General features: G+C 41.7%; 4 protein-coding genes across 4 annotated transcripts in view; 2 read left to right on the plus strand and 2 right to left on the minus strand.

The window, feature by feature from the left end:
- LOC112622536 overlaps window positions 1-15,300 on the plus strand; it is a 37,139-nt gene extending 21,839 nt beyond the window's left edge. Inside the window, exon 5 of the mRNA XM_025382314.1 lies at window positions 14,907-15,300. Coding sequence (XP_025238099.1) covers window positions 14,907-15,252 — 346 coding nt within the window. The 3' untranslated portion in view covers window positions 15,253-15,300. The remainder of the gene's footprint in view (window positions 1-14,906) is intronic.
- On the minus strand, window positions 8,743-9,532 carry LOC112623624 (histone H1.3). Its single transcript, XM_025384177.1, has one exon. It carries the CDS (start codon window positions 9,456-9,458, stop codon window positions 8,793-8,795), a length of 666 nt encoding a protein of 221 aa, XP_025239962.1. The 5' UTR covers window positions 9,459-9,532; the 3' UTR covers window positions 8,743-8,792.
- Window positions 15,301-19,038: 3,738 nt separating the features above from the next.
- On the minus strand, window positions 19,039-19,536 carry LOC112623630 (histone H3.1). The gene has a single exon (XM_025384187.1). It carries the CDS (start codon window positions 19,505-19,507, stop codon window positions 19,097-19,099), a length of 411 nt encoding a protein of 136 aa, XP_025239972.1. The 5' UTR covers window positions 19,508-19,536; the 3' UTR covers window positions 19,039-19,096.
- Window positions 19,537-20,481: 945 nt separating this feature from the next.
- On the plus strand, window positions 20,482-21,158 carry LOC112623636 (histone H2B type 1-F/J/L-like). The gene has a single exon (XM_025384194.1). The coding sequence runs from the start codon at window positions 20,527-20,529 to the stop codon at window positions 20,905-20,907; it is 381 nt and encodes a 126-aa protein (XP_025239979.1). The 5' UTR covers window positions 20,482-20,526; the 3' UTR covers window positions 20,908-21,158.
- The last annotated feature ends 857 nt before the right edge of the window (window positions 21,159-22,015 follow it).

Genomic DNA, 22,015 nt, shown 5'->3' on the forward strand with positions numbered 1-22,015 from the left:
CATTAGACCACGAAACTGCACTGATGGAAACAGACCTTTGAAATAATGGCATTTAGCCCCCTCAATGTAATGCTTAATTTAAAATTCCAAATTCAAGTGCTTCCTCAGGTTTTGCCTGGGGCTCCGCCTCCCTCCCGGGTTTTCCATTGGTTTAGCAGGCTTTGTTTTGCTGTTCAGGCCCTCTGCTTATTTCTTGTACTTTGCTCTCCTTTTCTAACTCCTAGCCACTTAACTGGCCCCCGCTTAACCCATTCTCTTGTTTTCTGGCTCTTAAGGCTCCTCCAAGTGGTGGCCTGTATTTGAGGTCTTAACTGCATAGGCTTTCAACTCCTTGGATTTGCCTTTCCCGGATGTCTGTTTGAACTTGCCCGAGGGGCCAGCGCTTTTGGTCTGCATCAGGCTGTCTTACTCCACCAGTGTTTTGAGACCCAGCTACTTGCCGGCGACGGTCGGCGCCTTGGGTGCGGTCAAGGTTACCCTCTCTGCGCCTGATACTGGTCTAAGGCTAAGGTTATTAGCTGGAACACCTAGATCCGTGGCATTAACACAGCTCTTGCAGACTTGAAAGCCTTGCTTAGGTTCTAAACTGCAGGAATCAAAGCAACGAAGGTGCAGATGGGTGTGTCTGACATACCTGAGTGAGAAAGGAAAATGCAAAAATCATGAGCCTTTTCAACTTTCTAGCTGATATCTTTTTTTTTTCTTTTTTTTTTTTTTTTTTGAGACGGAGTTTCTTGTTGCCCAGGTTGGAGTGCATTGGCGCGATCTCGGCTCACCGCAACCTCCTCCTCCCGGATTCAAGCGATGCTCCTACCTCAGCCTTCGGAGTAGCTGGGATTACAAGCATAAGCCACCGCGCCCGGCCTTCCAGCTGATATCTTAAAAGAACTTTTCAACTTTAGTAAATACCCTGTTTTAATGAAATCTCATTGAAAGTACCCCATGTTTATCATCAAATGAAAATCCTTTGACGACTTCCAAGTTCTTACAGAAAAATATTCCGCCTTTCCATACAAAGGTACAGCTTCGAAACTGGTAGATGAAGGAGGGAAGGAAAATAAGGAATTCTGTTCCGAAATCATACAGGCTGTTATTTGGAAATGCAGAAGGGTGTATGTACTATATGGGATACTACGTGCTATTTGGAAGAATTTTTTATTTTTAAACATTTCAGGAAATTCCTCAGTTTTGAAATGGGGCGGAGTAGTTTCAACTGTCATTGAGAAATTTCTATTAACTTTTTTTAATGTGCTGTTTTCCCTCAAGTTGCACTAAGGAAAGAGGTTAGTCATGTGGTAGTGACAAAGCTGTAAATAGCTATGCAGGCCAAGGTAGCCATAGTAAGAAGTCCTGGAGATTTATGGAAGAAATTTTTGTTCATGGAAACCCGTCAGACATAAAGACGTAGGTTCTGTGAATTACAGATTCAGTGTATGAGGAAAACAGTATAACTATCCATAATTAAGGTAACTGCTATCAGATATTTGTACCATAGTGAACATCATATTATGCTGGATAAAAGCATTCTCTATTTAAATGTTGTTTCCTGTATCCTGTACTTTCTTTAAGATTCTACCTCAGCAAGTTTTAACCTGTATTTCTGTTACAGCTGTTGGACTTCAATACATGAGGACTTGGACTTGGTGGGCACAGAATGCATCTTCTTATATCATTAAATCCACCAGAACACCTAGCATGGTCATTTGCCTAAAACAAAGCCTCTGGAAATTTAGTCAAGTTGAGATTTAAAATAAAAGATTACTGAACAGAATTTACCATTGAGTGAATTCTTATTTACAAAAATAAAAGATTAGATAAAGTTTTTATAATTTTAATATATAGTTTTTCTAAATAGGAAAAATCCACACTTATTGAGTGTCCGCAATGGGCCAGAAGTCATGCAGTATTTTACGAAGTCTCCAAAAATGTAAGTTCAATAGTTATCTATTATCTAAAACTAATTTAAAGTGAAACTAAGAAAATTTCAGATAGTGCTGGAGCCAAAACTTTCCCCACCAGGCATTACTGTTTTAAATAAAAAGCCTCAGCAGAATCCTCATCACTTACTCCTGAGGGCTTTATCACCTGGAATAGCTACTAACATGTTTAAATTTTTCATATACAATAAAATAAATGGATTTTTTTTTCTTTTTTTCTTGAGACGGAGTCTCGCTCTGTCACCCAGGCTGGAGGGCAATGGCATGATCTCCGCTCACTGCAAGCTTCGCCTCCTAGGTTCACACCATTCTCCTGCCTCAGCATCCCAAGTAGCTGGGACCACAGGCGCTAGCTGCCACGCCCGGCTAATTTTTTTTGTATTTTTAGTAGAGACGGGGTTTCACCATGTTAGCCAGGATGGTCTCGATCTCCTGACCTAGTGATCTGCCCGCCTTGGCCTCCCAAAGTGCTGGAATTACAGGCGTCAGCCACCACGCCTGGCATAAATGGATGTTTTAAAATGTACAGGGTCTTAGACCAGGCAGGGTGGCTCACGCCTGTAATCCCAGCACTTTGGGAGGCCAAGGCAGGCAGATGACCTAAGGTCAGGAGTTCAAGACCAGCTTGGCCAGCATGGCTAAACCCAGTCTCTACTGAAAAAATACAAAAATTAGCCGGGCGTAGTGGCACGTGCCTGTAATCCCAGTTACTTGGGAGGCTGAGGCAAGGAGAATCACTTAAACCTAGGAGGCAGGGGCTGCAGTGAACCGAGACTACGCCACTCCACTCTAGGCTGGGTGACAAAGCAACATTCCATCTTAAAAAAATTAATAACACCAGCCTGGCCAACATGGTGAAACACCATCTCTACTAAAAATACAAAAATTAGCTGGGTGTGGTGGCAGACATCTGTAATCCCAGCTACTCGGGAGGCTGAGGCAGAAGAATCTTTGAACCTAGGAGGCGGAGGTTGCAGTGAGCTGAGATTACACACCACCACACTCCAGCCTGGGCAACAGGGCGAGATTCCATCTCAAAAAATAATAATAATAATAATAAAATGAAATGTACAGGATCTTATATGATTGTGAAGTTACACTATAATTAGTACTGCAAATTTTACAGAAATGAAACTCATATGCATACAGTAAAATATGATGTTAACATTCACAAATTTTAGCCTTACTGTGTACTATTCAAATAATAGCCTTGATTTAACCACATATACACAAGAAACTTTCTTCAAAGGCATACACTGAGAAAGTAGTAAATAATACTAGATGTTTTTAAAATAAATTGTGATTTTATTTGGGGAAGATCTCAAATCTTACTCGTGTCAGATCATATTTTCTATGTACTTGTTGGCACACTATAGTGTGTATCCATTTCACAGTTACATAGTTGCCTGCAAGTACTTATAATTAAAATAAAATAAGTATGTAATCTCTGAATAACCAGTAGTTTCTTCATATTATAAAGATAATAGCTAAAACTCAAGACAATTCAGAAATCCCATTTTATTATTTCTCCATACCCTCCCTACTCGACCTGCCAACAGTAAATATTGATATGTAACATTTGGGAATTTGAAAGGCAAACTTGAAATACTTTTTTCATTTTTGTTTTGTAGTTGCCACCACTAAAAATTGCATATATATATAAAATGGTATACTTCCGAAGATAAGGAAGATAGTCTTGTAAATCAGGCCATGGACACAAGAGTCATGAAAGGGGCAGAGAAATTTGTTACCCCTGTTTTCTCACACAGGAAAGCAGAAAATGAAATCACTGAATTTGATGACTATCTGACAATAATATAACCCATTTGATGGAATTTTTTAATTCAGACACACACACACATACACATACACACACACACATGCCCCTAGAGTAGTGGAAAATGAGACAAATGCTCTATAGTTCAGTTTAGTTAATGGGAGTAAACAATAGATGCATTAAAATTTTTCTATTAATAATAATTGTTCTTAATTATTAAATGTCATGAAAGCACATTTTCAGAGATAAGTTTACGTTTTGAATTAGAGGGAGATGTAATTTGAGAAGGAATTGGAAGTATTATAAAGATTCTCACGGGGAATTGTTCCAGAACAAAGTTGTAAAATAATAACGATAATAATAAAATAAGAAGAAACAGAAAGGTTACATTGTTATTAGTGTCTGTGAGTGCGAGCAGACAGTATTATGAAAAGGGGCTAAGAGGCTACAGGGCTTTCCCATGAACCTATGAGAAGCCACTGACCTTTTTCATAAGGCATATTTGGTGTTTGTTTTTTAAAATGGGCCGGGCGTGGTGCTCACGCCTGTAATCCTAGCACTTTGAGCGGCTGAGGTGGATGAATCAGCTGAGGTCAGGAGTTTGAGACCAGCCTGAACAACATGGTGAAACCCCATCTCTACGAAAAATACAAAACCAAATTAGCCGGGTATGGTAGCGTGTGCCTGTAATCCCAGCTACCTGGGAGACTGAGGCAAGAGAATCACTGGAACCAGGGAGGCAGAGGCTGCAGTGAGCTGAGATTGAGCCACTGCACTCCAGCCTGGGCAACAGAGCAAGACTCTGTCTCAAAAAATATATAAGTAAATAAATAGTTAAAAGAAATTGGAGGCTAGAGAAATTAGGGAACTAGTTAGTAAGCATTGGAATCATCCTAGCTATGAGAGAATGAAGAGAGAATGTAGAAGGGAGAATATGTAAGAATTATTTAGGATTCTGTAAAAATCAACCTGATTTAGTGATTGTGTAACAGGGAAGATTGAGGCCTCCCCACAATACCATGAAAATCTGCTTCCTCAAGTTAAAGTAATGACTTCAGGTTGATTCTAAAAATTACTTTTGTGTCAGACCTATGCTATACGCATAAGAACTCTCCAACAGCTAACATAGTATGAAAATGCCCTTCACAACTTCCATGCTAAGACAGTGTTAGTATTCTTTACCAATCTCAAGATATTCATTATAACTGCTACAAAATTTTAATATATGGAGAAAGATTTAAACAAGTTCAGATTTCCTTGAAAACAAGTGCATGTCCTCTGTGGCAAATGAATATGAATATGAATTTATATAAATCAGAGAAACTCTGGAAGATCATTGATTGAATCATTACATTTCATTGCTTCTGTTGCATACCAAACATATTGTGAAATGGATACTTCACAAAGGGCCAGAAACAGAAATACATAAATTCTGCTTCTTTCTCAATGAGCCTAAAAAGGAACTGGAAAATACCACTCCTTTTCCAGTTGATGTAACAGAATTGAAGCAGCATAAGAACGATTCTAGGAATCAAGAAACTTGTTTTGAGACCTAGGTCCACCATTTAGTGACAGCAAATGGTCATTTCTTGCCATTTAACCTTTCTAAGCGCCAAGTTTCTTAACAGTAAATCAAGCATTTTAGCTATACCTGATATAAATGCATTGTAACTGCCCAAGTGAGGCAGTTAAATTAGTGCTTTGCAACAGTAAGGAACCAGAGGTATGTTATAGTCATTTGGACTGCTCTTGTGGAATACCACATTCCCCACCTAATTATCTTATTCTTTATCACTTTTCATCAAAAGCCTAAATCTTGTCATTCTGGGTACTAAAGTCATTCCAGATCCCTTCTCCCCATTAGGGATAGTAAAATAATACCCCAAAAGGAAGGCCTTAGAAGCAGAAGTGAGTGACCTACTGCTATTCTTTGGCCTCTCATCCTCTGTTGAGGCTACAGATAAAACTAGACTCCCTCTTCCCCAAGGTGGTTACTGAAACTAGAATCCCTTTTTCTTCAAAGCCAGCCATAAAACCTAAAAACCTTACTGTAACTTTTCGCCCTCCTTTCTGTGTAAAACCTAGCCATAAAAACGTATATGTCTTATGTTGTTTGGCTGTAGATCATAAGACCCTCCCTCATTACAGAGAGGGTCCTCTAGAATGAGGAAGGAATACTCAGAAGGAAAGAATCTTGCCAGAGGCCAAGAAGAATCTAGACACAGAGGCCTTGCTATGTTTCCCCAGTCCATTAGCATTAGATGACACCCTTTTTATCCAATCACAGTTCTACATGGCAGTTGGTACTTTGTTGAACCCTAAGCATTAAAATGGACAGTTTCCCCTGTACCTCTGAGCCTTCCTTGTGAAGGTTCCCATGTCACATAAACCTATGATGAATTTTGACTTTTCTATTAATCTGCCTTTTTTCCATTGATTTTCAGTGAACTTTCGGAGGGTGAAGAAGTTTTGCTCACCCCTACATACCTGTATTTTTCACTCATTTTCAAAAAGATTATTTTGAATAAATATTTCAAATCCTCCTATTTATTCAGATCCCCTTCTCAGTCAAGCCACTCTCATACAGGGAGGTATTTTGGCTTTCTCTACAAATAAGAAATCGTGTGATGTAGCCGTGGTTCTCAAAAAATTAAACTCCTGCTTATAACTAGAAACACATCACAGGCTACATCCTTTTTTGGGGGGAGAGAGGCAAATAATAATGTAAAATATAATAAAATGTTAACTAATAAGCAGAATATAAACAAAAAAGTAAGATTAAGAAGTATTATAATCATGAGGTATTTATGGTATTTGGTCCCACTGCAAACTTGTTCAAGAGTTCATGACTTGTTTTGTGCTATGTATTCTGGAGATTCTGGAAATCTATAGACACCTTCTCAAAACCACGCTTTAAAAAAATACTTAAACGGGGTAAGAAAGGTAGTGACACTAAAATTTTTTTTTTCTTAAAGTCTGTATATATGCTTTAGTTACACATCAAAAAATAAGATCTAGCAGCAAGTATAATGTTGGCTTGAAAGGTTCACAATTAGTGTAAATTATTTCAAGACACCTGTAATAAGTACAAAGTGATATGAAAAATCTATGATTATCATTGATGTGAAGTCCAGTGATTAGCTGTCCGTACTCACAAAGGAAATAACCAAATTGCATTTAGGATTTGTAAAAATATAATTTTTTTCCCCATCTAGAGTCCCATAAACATCTGTAGAAATTAGATTTTGTCGAGATTTCTCAGTACGATTAAGTGGGCTTTTCTAAAGTCAAAAGCAAAACAAAAAAAAATAACCTCAACCTCCCAAATACAATGGAAACAGTAGTACGTCCAAGTCAACCCAACTTCCTACAGCCCATTTCTTTGTCCTGGTAACCCCAATTTCAGGCTTCTTGTTCCATTCTCCAAGGTTTTTCATTTATTTTTCCTTCTCTATTTCTTATCTAATCACCAAATATGTATTGGATAGCTAACTCTAGCTCCCTGGTTCATCTCAATCTGTGAGAAAGCAATTTGGGAAAGGAAGTAGATTATAAACTGACAGAGGTTCCTTTCATACTATCTTTTAGCATCAGGGTGGGAGCAATACTTATGGAGATTTACGCAGAATGACAAGGTGAGTAGTCTCCAAAAAGAGAATTCCATTTGGAGAATTCCATCTGAGGGGGAGGGGAGAAAAAACCAGACTTTTCGACTAGGTCCCAGCATACCCAACTTTTAATATCGCAACCTGATAGGTGAAAATTTTTGGCTCGGAAAAACCCCGCAAATAAAAATCTAACAATACGTTCTGATTGGTTAGTTCAGCAGGCTCTGCAAACCAATAGAAAAGCAAGTTTTACAAAACTCAGTCAGAGACGATGATGACTTCTCCCTCCGATTGGCTTAACACTAGAATTGCATTTTTTTTCTAAAGTTACCTGGACGCGGGAAGCAAGACCAAACTCGCTCCAAACGCAAGACCTGCTTTGCCACGCAGGCCTAGTTGCCAGTAGGCCTAATACACCGAGTCCTCCGCAAAGACAGTTACTCCGAGCAGGTTGGGCCAGCACGCCAGTGTTACCTGGCGGCCGTGCTAGAAGGTTAAGAGTAGGCAAAAATAAATGAACAAGCAAGAGAGCCTCTGGGAAAATAAGTCCTGGAGACGCTGGTCACTGACAGAAAAAGAATGGCCACACTTTTTGAGACAGGCTCCCTCTATCGCCCAGGCTGGAGTGCAGTGGAGCAATCTCGGCTCACTACAACTTCCGCCTCCCAGGTTCAAGTGATTCTTCAGCCTCAGCCCCCCCAAGTAGCTGGAATTACAGGCGCGCCGCACTACGCCTAATTTTTATATTTTGTTTAGTAGAGAGAGGGTTTCACCATGTTTTTCAGGCTGGCCTCGAACTCCTGACCTCGTGATGCGGCCGCCTCGGCCTCTCAAAATGCTGGGATTATAGGGGAGCCGCCTCGTCAGGCAGTGCAGGCCCACACTGCCTATTTCCAAGTACGGTACCTGACAGCCCATATCCCAGAGCTAAGGGGTTTCACAAGCCTGCTAAAAGACAGACACCGGGCGCCACCTGCAGTTGGCCATTTTCAACGCTGCACAAGATGGTAGGCCCCAGGAACCTTGGGCATGCCAGGTACTGCTCACAACCAGGACAGGCTGTGCTCAAGAAGTCACCTCAATGCTAAAGCAAACTAACGCATTTACACCATATCCCTGTGCCAGGAATAAAATTTTTTCAGAGCCACTTTTTAAGCGCACGCTTTGAGAGAAATCAGCCGGCCAATCACACACCACCGCGGGAATTTGAAGAAAAAGCAAAACCTGGTGGTTCAAGTAGCCTTAGCTACTCCGGTGGCTGTGGCTGAGGCAGAAGGATTCTTGCGCCCAGGCTGCTGGGAGCTGTGAGTTACTGAACCCCAACCGGCATGACTGGGATAGACCGCGCCCGCACACCACATCCGCAGCCCCCCTGGCCCCGCAAAAAAGGCGCCAGCTCTTTTGACTGAGACCTATGGGTGGCTCTGAAAAGAGCCGTTTAAATTTTCAAAGCGGAACGTCCCGCCAGTTTCACTTTTTCTTCGGAGCTGCCTTCTTTGCCTTTGTAACCTTCGGCTTCGCCGACTTAGGCTTGGCTGCCTTGGGCTTAGGGGCTTTGGCCTTAGCTGGACTCTTGGCGGCTTTTTTTGGCTGGGGTGTTTTCACCTTTTTCGCACTCTTGGTCACTTTCTTGGTCCCAGCAGCTGTTGCTGGCTTCTTTGCCTTCTTAGGAGTCTTTTTGACGCTTTTCTTCGGGATAGCGGCGCCACTCGCTTTCTTGGGCTTCTTGGCTGCTGCAGCGGGCTTTCTAGGCTTGGTTGAGCCAGCCTTCTTGGCCTTGGGTTTGCCTTCCCCGGAAGCGGCTTTCTTGTTCAGTTTAAAGGAGCCAGAAGCACCGGTGCCTTTGGTCTGCACCAGAGTACCCTTGCTCACCAAGCTCTTGAGGCCAAGCTTGATGCGGCTGTTGTTTTTCTCTACATCGTAGCCAGCAGCCGCAAGCGCTTTCTTAAGCGCGGCCAGAGAAACGCCGCTGCGCTCTTTAGAAGCTGCCACTGCCTTGGTGATGAGCTCAGACACTGGGGGTCCGGATGCCTTGCGTTTCCCAGCAGTAGCGCCAGCCTTCTTCGCCTTTTTCTTCACAGGTACTTTTTCTGCGGGTGCAGGAGTGATAGGAGCAACTGGAGCAGTCTCCGACATGTTTTTGTCTTGTCAGAAAAGACAAAAGTAATTTCAAACTGTCAGCACGGCGTGTTCTCTACGCCGGAGGCTGAGGGTTTATATAGAGAGACGCTGAGTGATGATTGGTTCCTTGCTCCATGCGCGGAGCTGCTGGAAAAGGACTCCTCCGATCTACCGCGCTGCTGTGTTTCTTGCCCCTTAAAAAAGAGTAAAAATATAAGAAATCTGGGCATGAAATAATGAGGAATTTGGGGGAAACTGATCCGAGAGACTTCGGGCTTCATTCCTGCCTTTTTTCCTATGCATAGTTTTAAAAGCGGCATCTTGAAACTTTTCTTATTCCCCCAACTCTCTTTCAAACTTCGGTCAAATCGAGACAACTTTCAGGTTTTCCTTAAAAATACTATTTCTCCCTCTTTCATTTGCAAATGTCTCTTCCAGGGCATTGTTCTGTGAATTCTTATCGTCTCAAATTTATATAGATAAACTCATTTTTATTCAAATGTGTAGGGAAATTGGTGTTTTTCGCAGGAGCAATAGCACAGGCTCTCTGGCGAGTTGTTTGCATCAACCTCTAGGAATTGGCGCTGAGGTAGAAAGTTCTATGTATAAGAGGGGTGATTATTTTAGAAAAGATAGTTTTAAAAAATAATATTTGAGTTACCACTGTGTAAGTTGGATTTGATCTCTGTATTTCAGTGGTTTAAACATTTCCAGAAAGATAAGCGTGAGGCGACATCATTCCCCTTATAGAAAAAAAATCCTAAGTAGAGTCACCAACCTTCTCTTAAAAGTTAGCATCATGGATTTTTCCGACCTAGAATGGGCATTAAAGATCAACTACCACATCTCCAAAAAAGAAAACTGAACCAACAAATAACAGAATGGCAGGCCAACATCATTTTGCCAACTATGAGCATTGAGAAGCTTGTGTACATGTTCGTGTCCCATCACTTTATAAATAATTTAATGAAAGACACTATTTTTTTGCTAATATTCCTCATAGAATTTTGTACATTTTTTATATTTTGAAATCATATAATACAAATTTCACTTCCTCTGTATACAAACTGAATAACTGGTAAGAATCACTTTAAAAAAATAAAATACAAACTTTCAACATTGCAAGTGTGGGCATCAAGGTTTAGAAAGAAAACAATCTTATTTAAATCACTTTCTAAATTTTCATCATTCTCCTTGGCTTTTTACACGCAAAATACGAACTAAGCTGTCACACCCTAAATTAACAGGTTGAATATGTCCACCTAAGGAGCTGAACAAATATTTCAGAGCAAACATGAGTAACTTCACTATTCCTTATCATTCCTTATCTGTTAGTTTGCAATACAGCTGATGGAATTAGGTTATTATTGGATAATTAAGCACATTAATATTCTCCATCAAATAATCAGATGCTGAAATGAACTCCTATGTTTGTTAAAGAAACAAGAGAAGTAGTTTGATCTTATGTTTCCTCTGACAAAAATACTCGTTTCAAAAAATCAAGTTATTCTGGCCTACACTCAATAGTGATTAGAAGATTTTTTCATATAAACCCTAGATAAAATAATCAACTTTAAAGATGTCATCTTTCCTCATTCAACAAATTTCATAAAAAATTACTTAGCTTGTCTTGGCCAGATGCAGTGGCTGTCTCACACCTGTAATCCCAGCACTTTGTGAGGCCAAGGTGGGCAGACTACCTGAGGTTCAGGAGTTCAAGACCAGCCTAACCAACATGGTAAAACCTTGTCTCTACTAAAAATACAAAAATTAGCTGGGCATGGTAGCACACACCTGTAATCCCAGCTACTTGGGAGGCTGAGGTAGGAGAATCGCTTGAACTCAGGAGGCGGAGGTTGCAGTGAGCCAAGATAGCACCATTGCACTCCAGCCTAGGCAACAAGAGTGAAACTCCTTCTCAAAAAAAAAAAAAAAAAAAAAAAAAAAAAATTTACTACGCTTGTATTAAGTAATTATTTACTCTCTTGCATGTATTGAAAACAAGTCTCTGGGACTTAAGACCATGTTATATACCACAAAAATACAAATATAGTTTATAAAAGAGCTAAACTTACAGAATTGGATTAGTAGCACCCCATAGTTCCAGTAGGGAAGTATTTTATAGGTTTCTGGAGGCAGGGACAGTGCATCTTCATGGATATCATTATTAACAGTGATAGTCACAAGCATAATATAAATATTTCTTTTTTGGGACCGTAGCTTTATATTGCCTAGACGTAAAGATACAACTAAAATTCTGATTGTTTACTGTTTATTATTTTGATCGTTATTGTAGTCTTAATACTTGTTGGATAATTGTTGGAATTGTTCACCCTGTTAGATATAGTCAATTAACAGATGCCACCATTTCATTCTTGTGCAACACTGAGTGGTTCCCATGGCTACTTAGGGTCTCAATAAGTAAAAAGGCATTGGGTTAACTAATCTCTGCCCTTTCTGGAGGGCAATAACTGAGACTCAGTTTCACCAACAAATTTTGCCAGATGTTCAAAGAGGAAAGGAACTGGGCTACATAATTTGGGACCTAGGTACTTATCTTCTCTGTAATTGCAGCATGGACAAGGTTCCTGAAAGCTGGATCACCCCATGGACTGTAAACTTGAAGTCCTGCAAAGTTTCACCTATTACGTTGGTAGTCCTCAAAAAGAGTTCTGTGTTGCTTTGGAATCCTAAATCTGAATATATTCTAAAACAGTAGATTTCCCATTACACTATGGTTGGAAATATTTATTTTATAGATGCAAAAAGTAGCTAGGAAAAACTAGTTAGATAAATGATAGCTGTCTAACTTATGGCTCAGTGTTCTCTTCATTTTGTGTTAACTCCCCTATCCCCACCACCACCACAGTAAATGACTGTGAGAGTTGTAGGTAGTATTCACTAGATCAATTCAGTGAGACAGTGCTTAAGCATCACGCAATTCAGATTTTAAAGATTATCAACAAAAAAAGAAAATATGTAGAATAAATATTAAAATGGGTGAAAGCATATATAGACTATTACAGAAAGTAAGGCTTTGTGTTAGAATTGAATGTGTTCAGAAGGTCCATGAGAAATCACATCGATTATAACCGTCCTTGAAATTCCTCTTCAGGTACAACAGTATTGTATTAATTTTATTTCCTAAAAAGGCCACTACTACACTCAAACTTACAATTTTCTTTTTACATGTCTCAGGCATCCACCAAACTCCGTGTTCCCTTCTAGACTGGATTAGAAGCTCTTCAGAAGAAACCCCCTTATCATAGATACAGCCTAATAGAACTTTCTGCAATGATAAAAATGTTCTGTATTGACACTGTCCAATAGGTAGCCACTACCCATATGTGGCTATTGAGCACCTTAATGTGGCTAGAGTAAGTGTACAAATTAGTTTTTAATTTAAATTAATTTAAATAAAAATGAGCACATGTTGCTAGTGGCTAATATAGGACAGCAGAGCTTTAAAACAATTATTCTCAAACTTGGAAGAGTATACCCACCACCCACTTAGAAATCTCATTAAAAATGCAATATCAATTCCATTGAATTGGGGTTGAGCCCGAAATTCTGTATGTCTAACAAGCTTCAGAGTGATGCCAGTAAAGCTGGGATATGGCTACTCCACCCTTAAATACTCAAGAGTAAGTAGAAGTATGCTCGTCTGATATCTGCCCCCTAACCCTGAGTTTACTTTTCCCTTTACTAAACGTTTGAATTCTTTAAGGGAATAAATGTGATTACCTTTGTAAACCTGGTATTTGTACACCATTCTTGGCATGTGGTGAACATTAAATTGTTGAGTGAATGAATGATGCTTGTTTGGTGCCTACCTCAAAAAGGAGAGCATTTGAGATCCTTGTGTCTATTCCTACAGATAACTGAACCTAAGCCAAAATTTAAGTAGACTCTTAACTGCACAAAATGAATAATCTTCTCACTGCCTTTAGGCACCAGCAGAGAAGGAATTTTTAAGTTGCCCCTGCAGTATACAGGAGGCAATGAATGTGAAGGAGTAGAATGTAAGAGTTAATGTTGAATCTTTCTACTACACATACCCTATGTCTGTAGAACATTTCTTCAGGAATCTTTTATTAGGACAGTATTTCACAGAATTTATTAGTATTATTTTTGTTAATTTACAAATCTTTATTCACCACGATTTACCATGTATGCTTTAGTGGCATAAAAGCACTGGTAGGTAGCAAGGTAATGAGACTCCAGAATCAAGCCAACAATACAATACCATTTATTAGAGGATAATGTCTTCAAGCCTGGGGTTCCTTATCGTTAGGCCTCAGACATTGCATTAAACGTTGAAAAAGTAAAAATGAAACTTCACTTAATATTGGTTTCCCTTACTAGAGGTCTTTCTTTATTAGGAATGCTGAAAACGAATGTATACGTCTCTGCCAAACGCTAAGTCCCATGATTGGCCAAATTTAAGAATTATTGCTACATTTTAAGAATCAATAAAAATGGCCGGCCGTGGTGGCTCACGCCGGTAATCCCAGCACTTTGTGAGGCCAAGGCGGGTGGATCACCTGAGGTCAGGAGTTCAAGACGACCCTGGACAACATGGCGAAACCCTGTCTTTAATGAGAAAATACAAAAATTACCTGGGTGTGGCGATGCATGCCTGTAATCCCAGCTACTTGTGAGGCTGAGGCATGAGAATCGCTTGAACCCAGAAGGCGGAGATTGCAGTGAGCTGAGATAGCACCACTGCACTCCAGCCTGGGCAACAGAGCAAGACCCCTCTCAAAAAAAAAAATTAGTAAAAATACATTTTTAAAGAATCTTCACATTTATAAATTAAGGCCAGGCGCAGTGGCTCATGCCTGTAATCCAAGCACTTTGGGAGACCAAGAGAGGTCCCCCGATCACCTGAGATCAGGAGTTCGAGACCAGCCTGGTCACCATGGCGAAACCCCATCTCTACTAAAAATACAAAAATTAGCCAGGCGTGGTGATGCGCGCCTGTAGTAGCAGCTAATCCAGAGGCTGAGGCAGGAGAATCGCTTGAACTCAAGAGGCGGAAGTTGCAGTGAACCGAGATCACGCCACTGCACTCCAGTCTGGGCAACAGAGCGATACTGTTTCAAAATAAATAATAATTTTATTCTCTTGTCTATCCATTTGGTAGACAAGTGTAGCGTTACTGCCTTTTTGCAAATGATAAGGCTTTTAAGAGACAGATATTATCAGTTCTTCGAGAGCCCACAAAAACTGGGCTAGAGGACACAAAAACCTACACTCAAGACCCAAACAAGGAAGAGGGAAGGAGTCAAATCAAGTTGCATTTCCCCTACCCTCACCGCCCCCTTTCCTTCCCAAGGCAATAGCGTAGGGGACGCCCAGTAAGGTACGGAAAAGGCGGAGACAGAGGTTTCGTTCCCGCCCCTCAAATTCAGTCTCCAAAAAGGTCCGCATAATTGACATATAAGGGGCTTCAGTGAGTAGCAAAGTTGCTAAGAGTTGGTGTTCATCTCCGATAATGTCTGGTAGAGGCAAAGGTGGTAAAGGTTTGGGAAAAGGAGGCGCCAAGCGCCACCGTAAAGTGTTGCGTGACAACATCCAGGGCATCACGAAACCTGCCATCCGTCGTTTGGCCCGACGCGGCGGCGTGAAACGCATCTCGGGCCTCATTTATGAGGAGACTCGAGGTGTGCTTAAGGTGTTTCTGGAGAATGTGATTCGGGATGCTGTAACCTACACGGAACACGCCAAGCGTAAGACAGTCACCGCCATGGATGTGGTCTACGCGCTCAAGCGCCAGGGTCGCACTCTGTACGGCTTTGGTGGCTGAGCCTCACCCCGGCTTTATTTAACAGCTTACCCATAAAAGGCCCTTTTCAGGGCCACCTCCATCGTCACACGAAGGGCTGTAACTGATTACAGCGAAGATACAGGCGATTTGTGTTTCGTTTTGTAAACTTGATTGGGTTGTAGCTGAGTTAAAAGCCGTTTTCAGCGATACTCCCAAAATGGCGGATTTGTTAAGAACAAAAAGCGAAAGGACTTTAGAAACTTGTTAAGATATTTCGGTCTCAAACCTCCACGGAAAAAAATAGTGGAAACGATTCAGGAATACCAGCAATCTTTCGTGACGTATGGTGTTTTATTACTAGTTTTCTAAAATTTAACTATTCCTATATTAGATGGCTACGACTTAACTACATTAAGCATTACATTTTTTGAAATGGAGTTGCTCTTATCCAGGCTCCAGTGCAATGGGGCACTCTCTGCTCACCGCAACCACCCCCGGGTTTAAGTGATTTTCCTGCCAACCTCCAGAGTAGCAGGGATTACAGGCATGCACCACCACGGTCGGCTAATTTTGTATTTTTAGTACAGACTGGTTTTTTACGTGTTGGTCAGGCTGGTCTGGAACTCCCGACCTCAGGTGATCCGTCCGCCTTGGCCTCCCTAAAGTGCAGGGATTAGAGGCGTGAGTCACCGTGCCCGGCCTAAGTGTTATTATTTATTAGCCATAGAACCTGAATGATCTTAGGGCGGCTGTGGACAGATCAATTACTGGTAAACTTAAAAATCCATTACTTGTGTCCAGTCGCGGTGCCTCAGGCCTGCAATCACAGCACCTTGGGAGACAAAGGCGGGCGGATTACTAGAGCTCAGGGGTTCGAGACTAGGCTGGGCAAACAAAATGGTGAAATTCCGACTCCACTAAAAAATTTTAAATAGGAAATTTAGCACGGCGTGGTGGCTGACGCCCGCGGTCGCAGCTAATCTGCAAGGGCTGAGGCAGGAGAATCGTTTGAGCAGGGGAGGCGGAGATTTAAGTGAGCTGAGAAGGCGCTGCTGCACTCCAAGCCTGGGCAACAGAGATCATGTCTTTAAAAAAAAAAAAGTTTGCCCGGGCTCGGTGGCTCATGTCTGTAATCCCATCTGTAATCCCAGCACTTTGGGAGGCCGAGGCGGGTGGATCACTTGAGCTCAAGGAGTTCGAGACCAGCCGGGCCAGCACTGCAAAACTCCATCTCTACTACAAATACAAAAATTAGCCAGACGGGGACGTGGTGGCGCGCGCCTGTAGTCCCAGCTACTCTGGAGGCTGAGGCAGGAGGATCGCTTGAACCTGGGAGACTGAGGTTGCATTGAGCCGACCTCGCGCCACTGCACTCTAGGCTTAGAGCACAGAGCAAGGCTCTGTCTCAAAAAGAAAAAAAAAAAAAGCCTAAGTTTTTATCTTACCCAGTGAATTCTTTGCTGGGGCACTTACTGTGATTTCAGGTCATTGATCTCAAGTACTGGTAATTTATAACCTAAAGTGTTTCTCCTTGTGCTTTGTCAACCTACCATGTTATCTCCTGTGATCCTGCCTCCTAACATTTTCATTTTTTCACCACACCGAAGAAGTGGCTTCTCATTTGTTTTTTGTTGTTGTTGTTGTTTTGTTTTTTTGTCAACGGTCAATCTACTGTGTAAACACTATGTCATACTTTATAGGGATACAGAAAATTATGAAAATAATTATGGCAATTGCAGAAATGTTGTTTGACAACTCCTGCCCTCAGGTGATCCGCCCGCCTCAGCCTCCCAAAATGCTGGGAATACAGCCATGAGCCACCACACCAGCCAGTTACTAAACGAATTCTTATTGCCACACACTGTTTTTTACAGACAAAATAATAACACACTCGTAAAGCACACCGAAGGATTTTAAAACATTGCCTTTGAAACACCAATGCATTCAGTGTATGTTCACTTATATTAAGCACTATACAATTAAACAATGAAGAATTGCCCAGAAAAAAATAATGTAAATTGCCAGAGGTTCCATGCCCTGTTCTTCTCATGTGAACAGAAGGTACAAGGGTTGACTGTCTTCTGGGGTTGGTACAACAGGAAACTCAGGGAAAACTGCCATAAATGTTAATAGGAGAAAAAGGGAATTTGCGCACAAGCCAAAATACAAACTAAGCGCCACTTTTTTCATCATACAAAATATTTGCTGAGCTAGTTAAATAAGAGCATTTAAGTGGAAATAAATGATGTGTCTAAAATAGAATGTTCAAAATAATAGTGGATTTTTTATTGTGCAGTTAGGATGCACCAAACACACAGTCCTAAAGATCATGGGTGTTTGAAGCAGAGTCAGCAATATCTAAGAAATCATGTACCTGCATAAATGAATTACGGCCTAGTGAGCACGTCACCACAACAAAAAGTCAAGAGTTCAAACAACTATTTGTGGGGAAAACAAACAAACGAACTTGATAAACCATGGAATTCCAAGCAATAAAAGTAGCAATCCCATCACAGCCTATTTCTGCATTATTTTGAATAACTAGATTTTTTTTTTTTTTTTTTTTTTTTTTTTTTTTTTTGAGGCGGAGTCTCTCTCTGTCGCCCAGGCTGGAGTCCAGTGGCAGGATCTCGGCTCATTGCAGCCTCCACCTCCCAGGCTCAAGTGATTCTCCTGCCTCAGCCTCCCTAGTCGCTGGGATTACAGTGGCCTGCTACTACATCCGGCTAATTTTGTATTTATAGTGGAGACAGGGTTTCGCCATGTTGGCTAGGCTGATTAAATAACTAGAATAACAAGAAATTGAGCTGGGCACAGTGGATTACGGTGCTGTAATCCCAGCACTTTGGGAGGCCAAGGCGGTCAGATCACCTGAGGTCAGGAGTTCCAGACCAACCATAGCCAACATGGCGAAACCCTTGTTTCCACTAAAACTACAAAATTAGCCGGGTGTGGTGGCACACACTTGTGATCCCAGCTACTCGGGAGGCTGAGGCAGGAGAATCGCTTGAACCTGGGAGGTGGAGGTTGCAGTGAGCCGGGATCCCGCATCGCGCCACCGCACTCCATCCTGGGTAACAAGAGCAAATCTGTCTCAAAAAAAAAAAAAAAAAAAAAAAAAAGGTTGCAGTAATATTTCCCTGAACCCAGTTTTCCCTGGGCATAGTGTACCCCTGCACCCTGGGGTTTTAATTGGAAGACTCCCGTGCCACGTAAAGTTTGTATTATATTAACTTGTATCCGTTTCTCCTGTTGATGTCTCAAATGAACTCTCAGGGCAAGCCAAAAAAAATAAGATAATGATTTAACTCCCCATGCTGTCACAAATAAAGCTTTCGTACACTTTTGTCCACAAGTTGTTTCCTTTTTCCCCGGTTTTGCCTCAGCACACAGCCGTTTTCTGTTTTGAGTTTCGCTGTAACCCATGCTGGAGTGCAGTGGCGCGATCTCGACTTACTGCAACCTCTGCTTCCCGGATTCAAGCGATTCTCCTGCCTCAGCCACCGGTACAGCTGGGACCGCAGGAGGGCGTCACCACGCCCGTAATTTTGTTTTTTGGTTTTGCACTTTTAGTGAAGACGGGGGTTTCACCGTGTTAGCCAGGCTAGTCTCGAATTCCTGACCTTTGTATATGTTATTCGCCCGCCTCGGGCTACCACAGTGCTGGGATTACAGGCCTGAGCCGCCGCTGCGGGCCATTTTGAAGACAATGGCCAAGAGAAAAAAGGATAGAAGAGCCACGGATCCTCCCCCTATCCCCTAACCCACCACGCTCCTTGTTTCAGGAGACGTTACTCCCTAGTGCTACCGCGCTTTCAACTGAAACTGTTGGTGGCTCTGAAAAGAGCCTTTGGTTTAAGTTGGCACACACCCTTAGTACAACTTATGCCCTCTCTCCGCGAATGCGGCGAGCTAGCTGGATGTCCTTGGGCATGATAGTCACTCGCTTGGCGTGGATGGCACACAGGTTGGTGTCCTCAAAGAGCCCCACCAAGTAAGCCTCGCAGGCCTCCTGCAGCGCCATCACCGCCGAGCTCTGGAAGCGCAGGTCGGTCTTGAAGTCCTGCGCGATCTCACGTACCAGACGCTGGAATGGCAGCTTGCGAATCAGTAGCTCAGTCGATTTCTGATAGCGGCGTATTTCACGGAGGGCGACGGTGCCAGGCCGGTAGCGGTGGGGCTTCTTCACGCCACCGGTGGCCGGCGCGCTCTTGCGAGCCGCCTTAGTGGCCAGCTGCTTGCGTGGCGCTTTGCCGCCAGTGGACTTACGAGCCGTTTGCTTCGTGCGGGCCATAGGAATGGGTTTCAAGCAACGGTCACAACGGAACTAACAGTTGTTCTTACTCCTATTTATAAAGGCAAAGTCCTTCTGATTGGTCCGAATCTTCCAATTTCGCGCCCTGACTTGTGATCGGCTACTAGGTCTCATTTTAGAAAACCTTAACCTATCTAAATACTTTTTTCCCCCTAGTTCCTTACATTTTATTATGTTTTATGTGCCTACCTGTACTATGTACCTTCATTGATTTTATTTTAATCACTTTGGGATTATGTTTGACAGACGGAAATGAACTTTCTGCAGTTCCGGAGCGATTTCGAAAATTCCGCGTTTGAAAGTGATTGGTGCAGCTCAATTTGTCCTTTATATTTTTTTTTAAATTCTTATTTTGAAGAAATATTTTTAATATAAGTACCCTATTCCTTATATTCTGAACCTTTCAACAAACACTGGTTTCACTTCCAGACACTCCGTTCCTAGGGGATATATTAAAATCCCATCGCTCTTGAAATGTGTTCATCCTTTGATTACCGAAAAAGCTTAAATTTTTTGTAAGAATGCTGACGACCTTGATCAGATTATAAAAGAAAGACGATGGTATAATTCTGGAAACACGTAAATCTTTAGGTAATTTCCATTTTAAAATTAGTTATTCATAGATAATTTTAAAACCGGAAGCTGCAATTTGGTAGGAAACTAGAAACATAATATCCGTCTTTGTTTCTGTTTAAATTCGTACCTAAAGAGACATAACTTATAGCTAGATGTTACTGACAAGGCATTAATTTTTCTAATGTTTTGAATGAAAAACTACGTTTTTTCCCCCGGGTGGTGTAGAAAAGGATTTAAGGTAGGTTTCGCATAAATATCCAATCGAAAAGTGACTTGAATTTAACTTTTTTATTGGCTGATTTGGTCCAATCAGGGATTGAGAATGATTAAGCACCTATTTGCATAAAAGACCTACAAAAACGGCCAGCTGTGCAGTTAAGCGTCCACTCTTGGGTGTATTCTTACTCCTTCATTTTGTTGCAATGCCTGATCCAGCCAAGTCCGCTCCCGCTCCAAAGAAGGGCTCCAAGAAGGCGGTAACCAAGGCGCAGAAGAAGGATGGAAAGAAGCGCAAGCGCAGCCGCAAGGAGAGCTACTCTGTGTACGTGTACAAGGTGCTGAAGCAGGTCCACCCTGACACCGGCATCTCCTCCAAAGCCATGGGGATCATGAATTCCTTTGTCAACGACATCTTCGAGCGCATCGCGAGTGAGGCTTCCCGCCTGGCGCATTACAACAAGCGTTCCACCATCACCTCCAGGGAGATTCAGACGGCGGTGCGCCTGCTGCTTCCTGGGGAGCTGGCCAAGCACGCCGTGTCCGAGGGCACTAAGGCCGTCACCAAGTACACCAGCTCCAAGTAAATGGACGCCTGTTCAAACCCAAAGGCTCTTTTCAGAGCCACTTAACAATTTCAATTAAGAGTTTTAATGCTGGGTGCTGCTGTATTCTACGGGAGAAGTGTGGCCAATACAGGTAAAATTCTGCATTGCCAGTTTATCCTGTTCCTCTGTTAAACACTAAGATTTTAGAGCTTATTTGTCTTTATAAAGGTGGTGTGTAACTACATTGCCCAGGCTACTGGTGTTAAACTCAAGCAAGTTTTCCCACCTCAGCCTTGCCTTGTATTGCTGAGCAGATAATTTGACACAGCAGGAAAAGTGGACGTTCTACTTTAGGAACCAAAAATTAAGTTTGCAACCTAGATGCAATCAACTTGGAGCAACATGTCCAGTCTGGAGCTGGTAAATTTGAGTATTCAAGATGACTTGAAAATACATTGAGCGCCTATGATAGTGAACCCACTCTAGATAGCTTAATGTGATCTTTGTGGGAGCCTCCTAGAATTTAATGTCAACTGGGATATTATAGTTTACCAAGTACCTAGGAAAAATTGAAATTTCTTAATAGATAAGGATTAGATGACAAACTATGAAAATGAAAAAAAAAAATGCCATGGAATAAACCTTTAGTTATTCGGCAAGTAATATGAGGGGTTTTAGGTGTCTTTGAAAAAATTTAGATTTGTAAGACAAGGTAGAGCAGAGAATATAAATACTAAAAGGCCTGGCAACAATGTGTCTTTGTTTTTAGGTAATGTTGGTTGGCAATCAGCAAAAAGGCCAGGCTCAGGGAGTCTTAACTTGAAAACGCTAACAGGAATCAGCAAAACCATGTACACAACTTCTGCTGTGGATTTTTTAAATACCAAGATTACCAACTGTAATGGTAGGGTAATACAGACTGAAACCTCTACATTCCTCTACCCTCATGGGCATTTCTCTTGAATCATAAAATGTAGGGGTAGCAGGAGGTAAGGGAAGAGTATTTTAAGAACCTAGGTCTGAGATGTACCTTCAATTTTTCTTCAAAATAGCTGGTGGATGGACTAGTACTTTGAGTTTATTCATTTACTGAGAACCTATTAAATTACAGAAAATACTTAGGAAAGAGCAGTGAGAAAGATAGAAA

This window comes from Theropithecus gelada, chromosome 4 (assembly GCF_003255815.1).
Source record: "Theropithecus gelada isolate Dixy chromosome 4, Tgel_1.0, whole genome shotgun sequence".
Classification (NCBI taxonomy): Eukaryota; Metazoa; Chordata; class Mammalia; order Primates; family Cercopithecidae; genus Theropithecus; species Theropithecus gelada.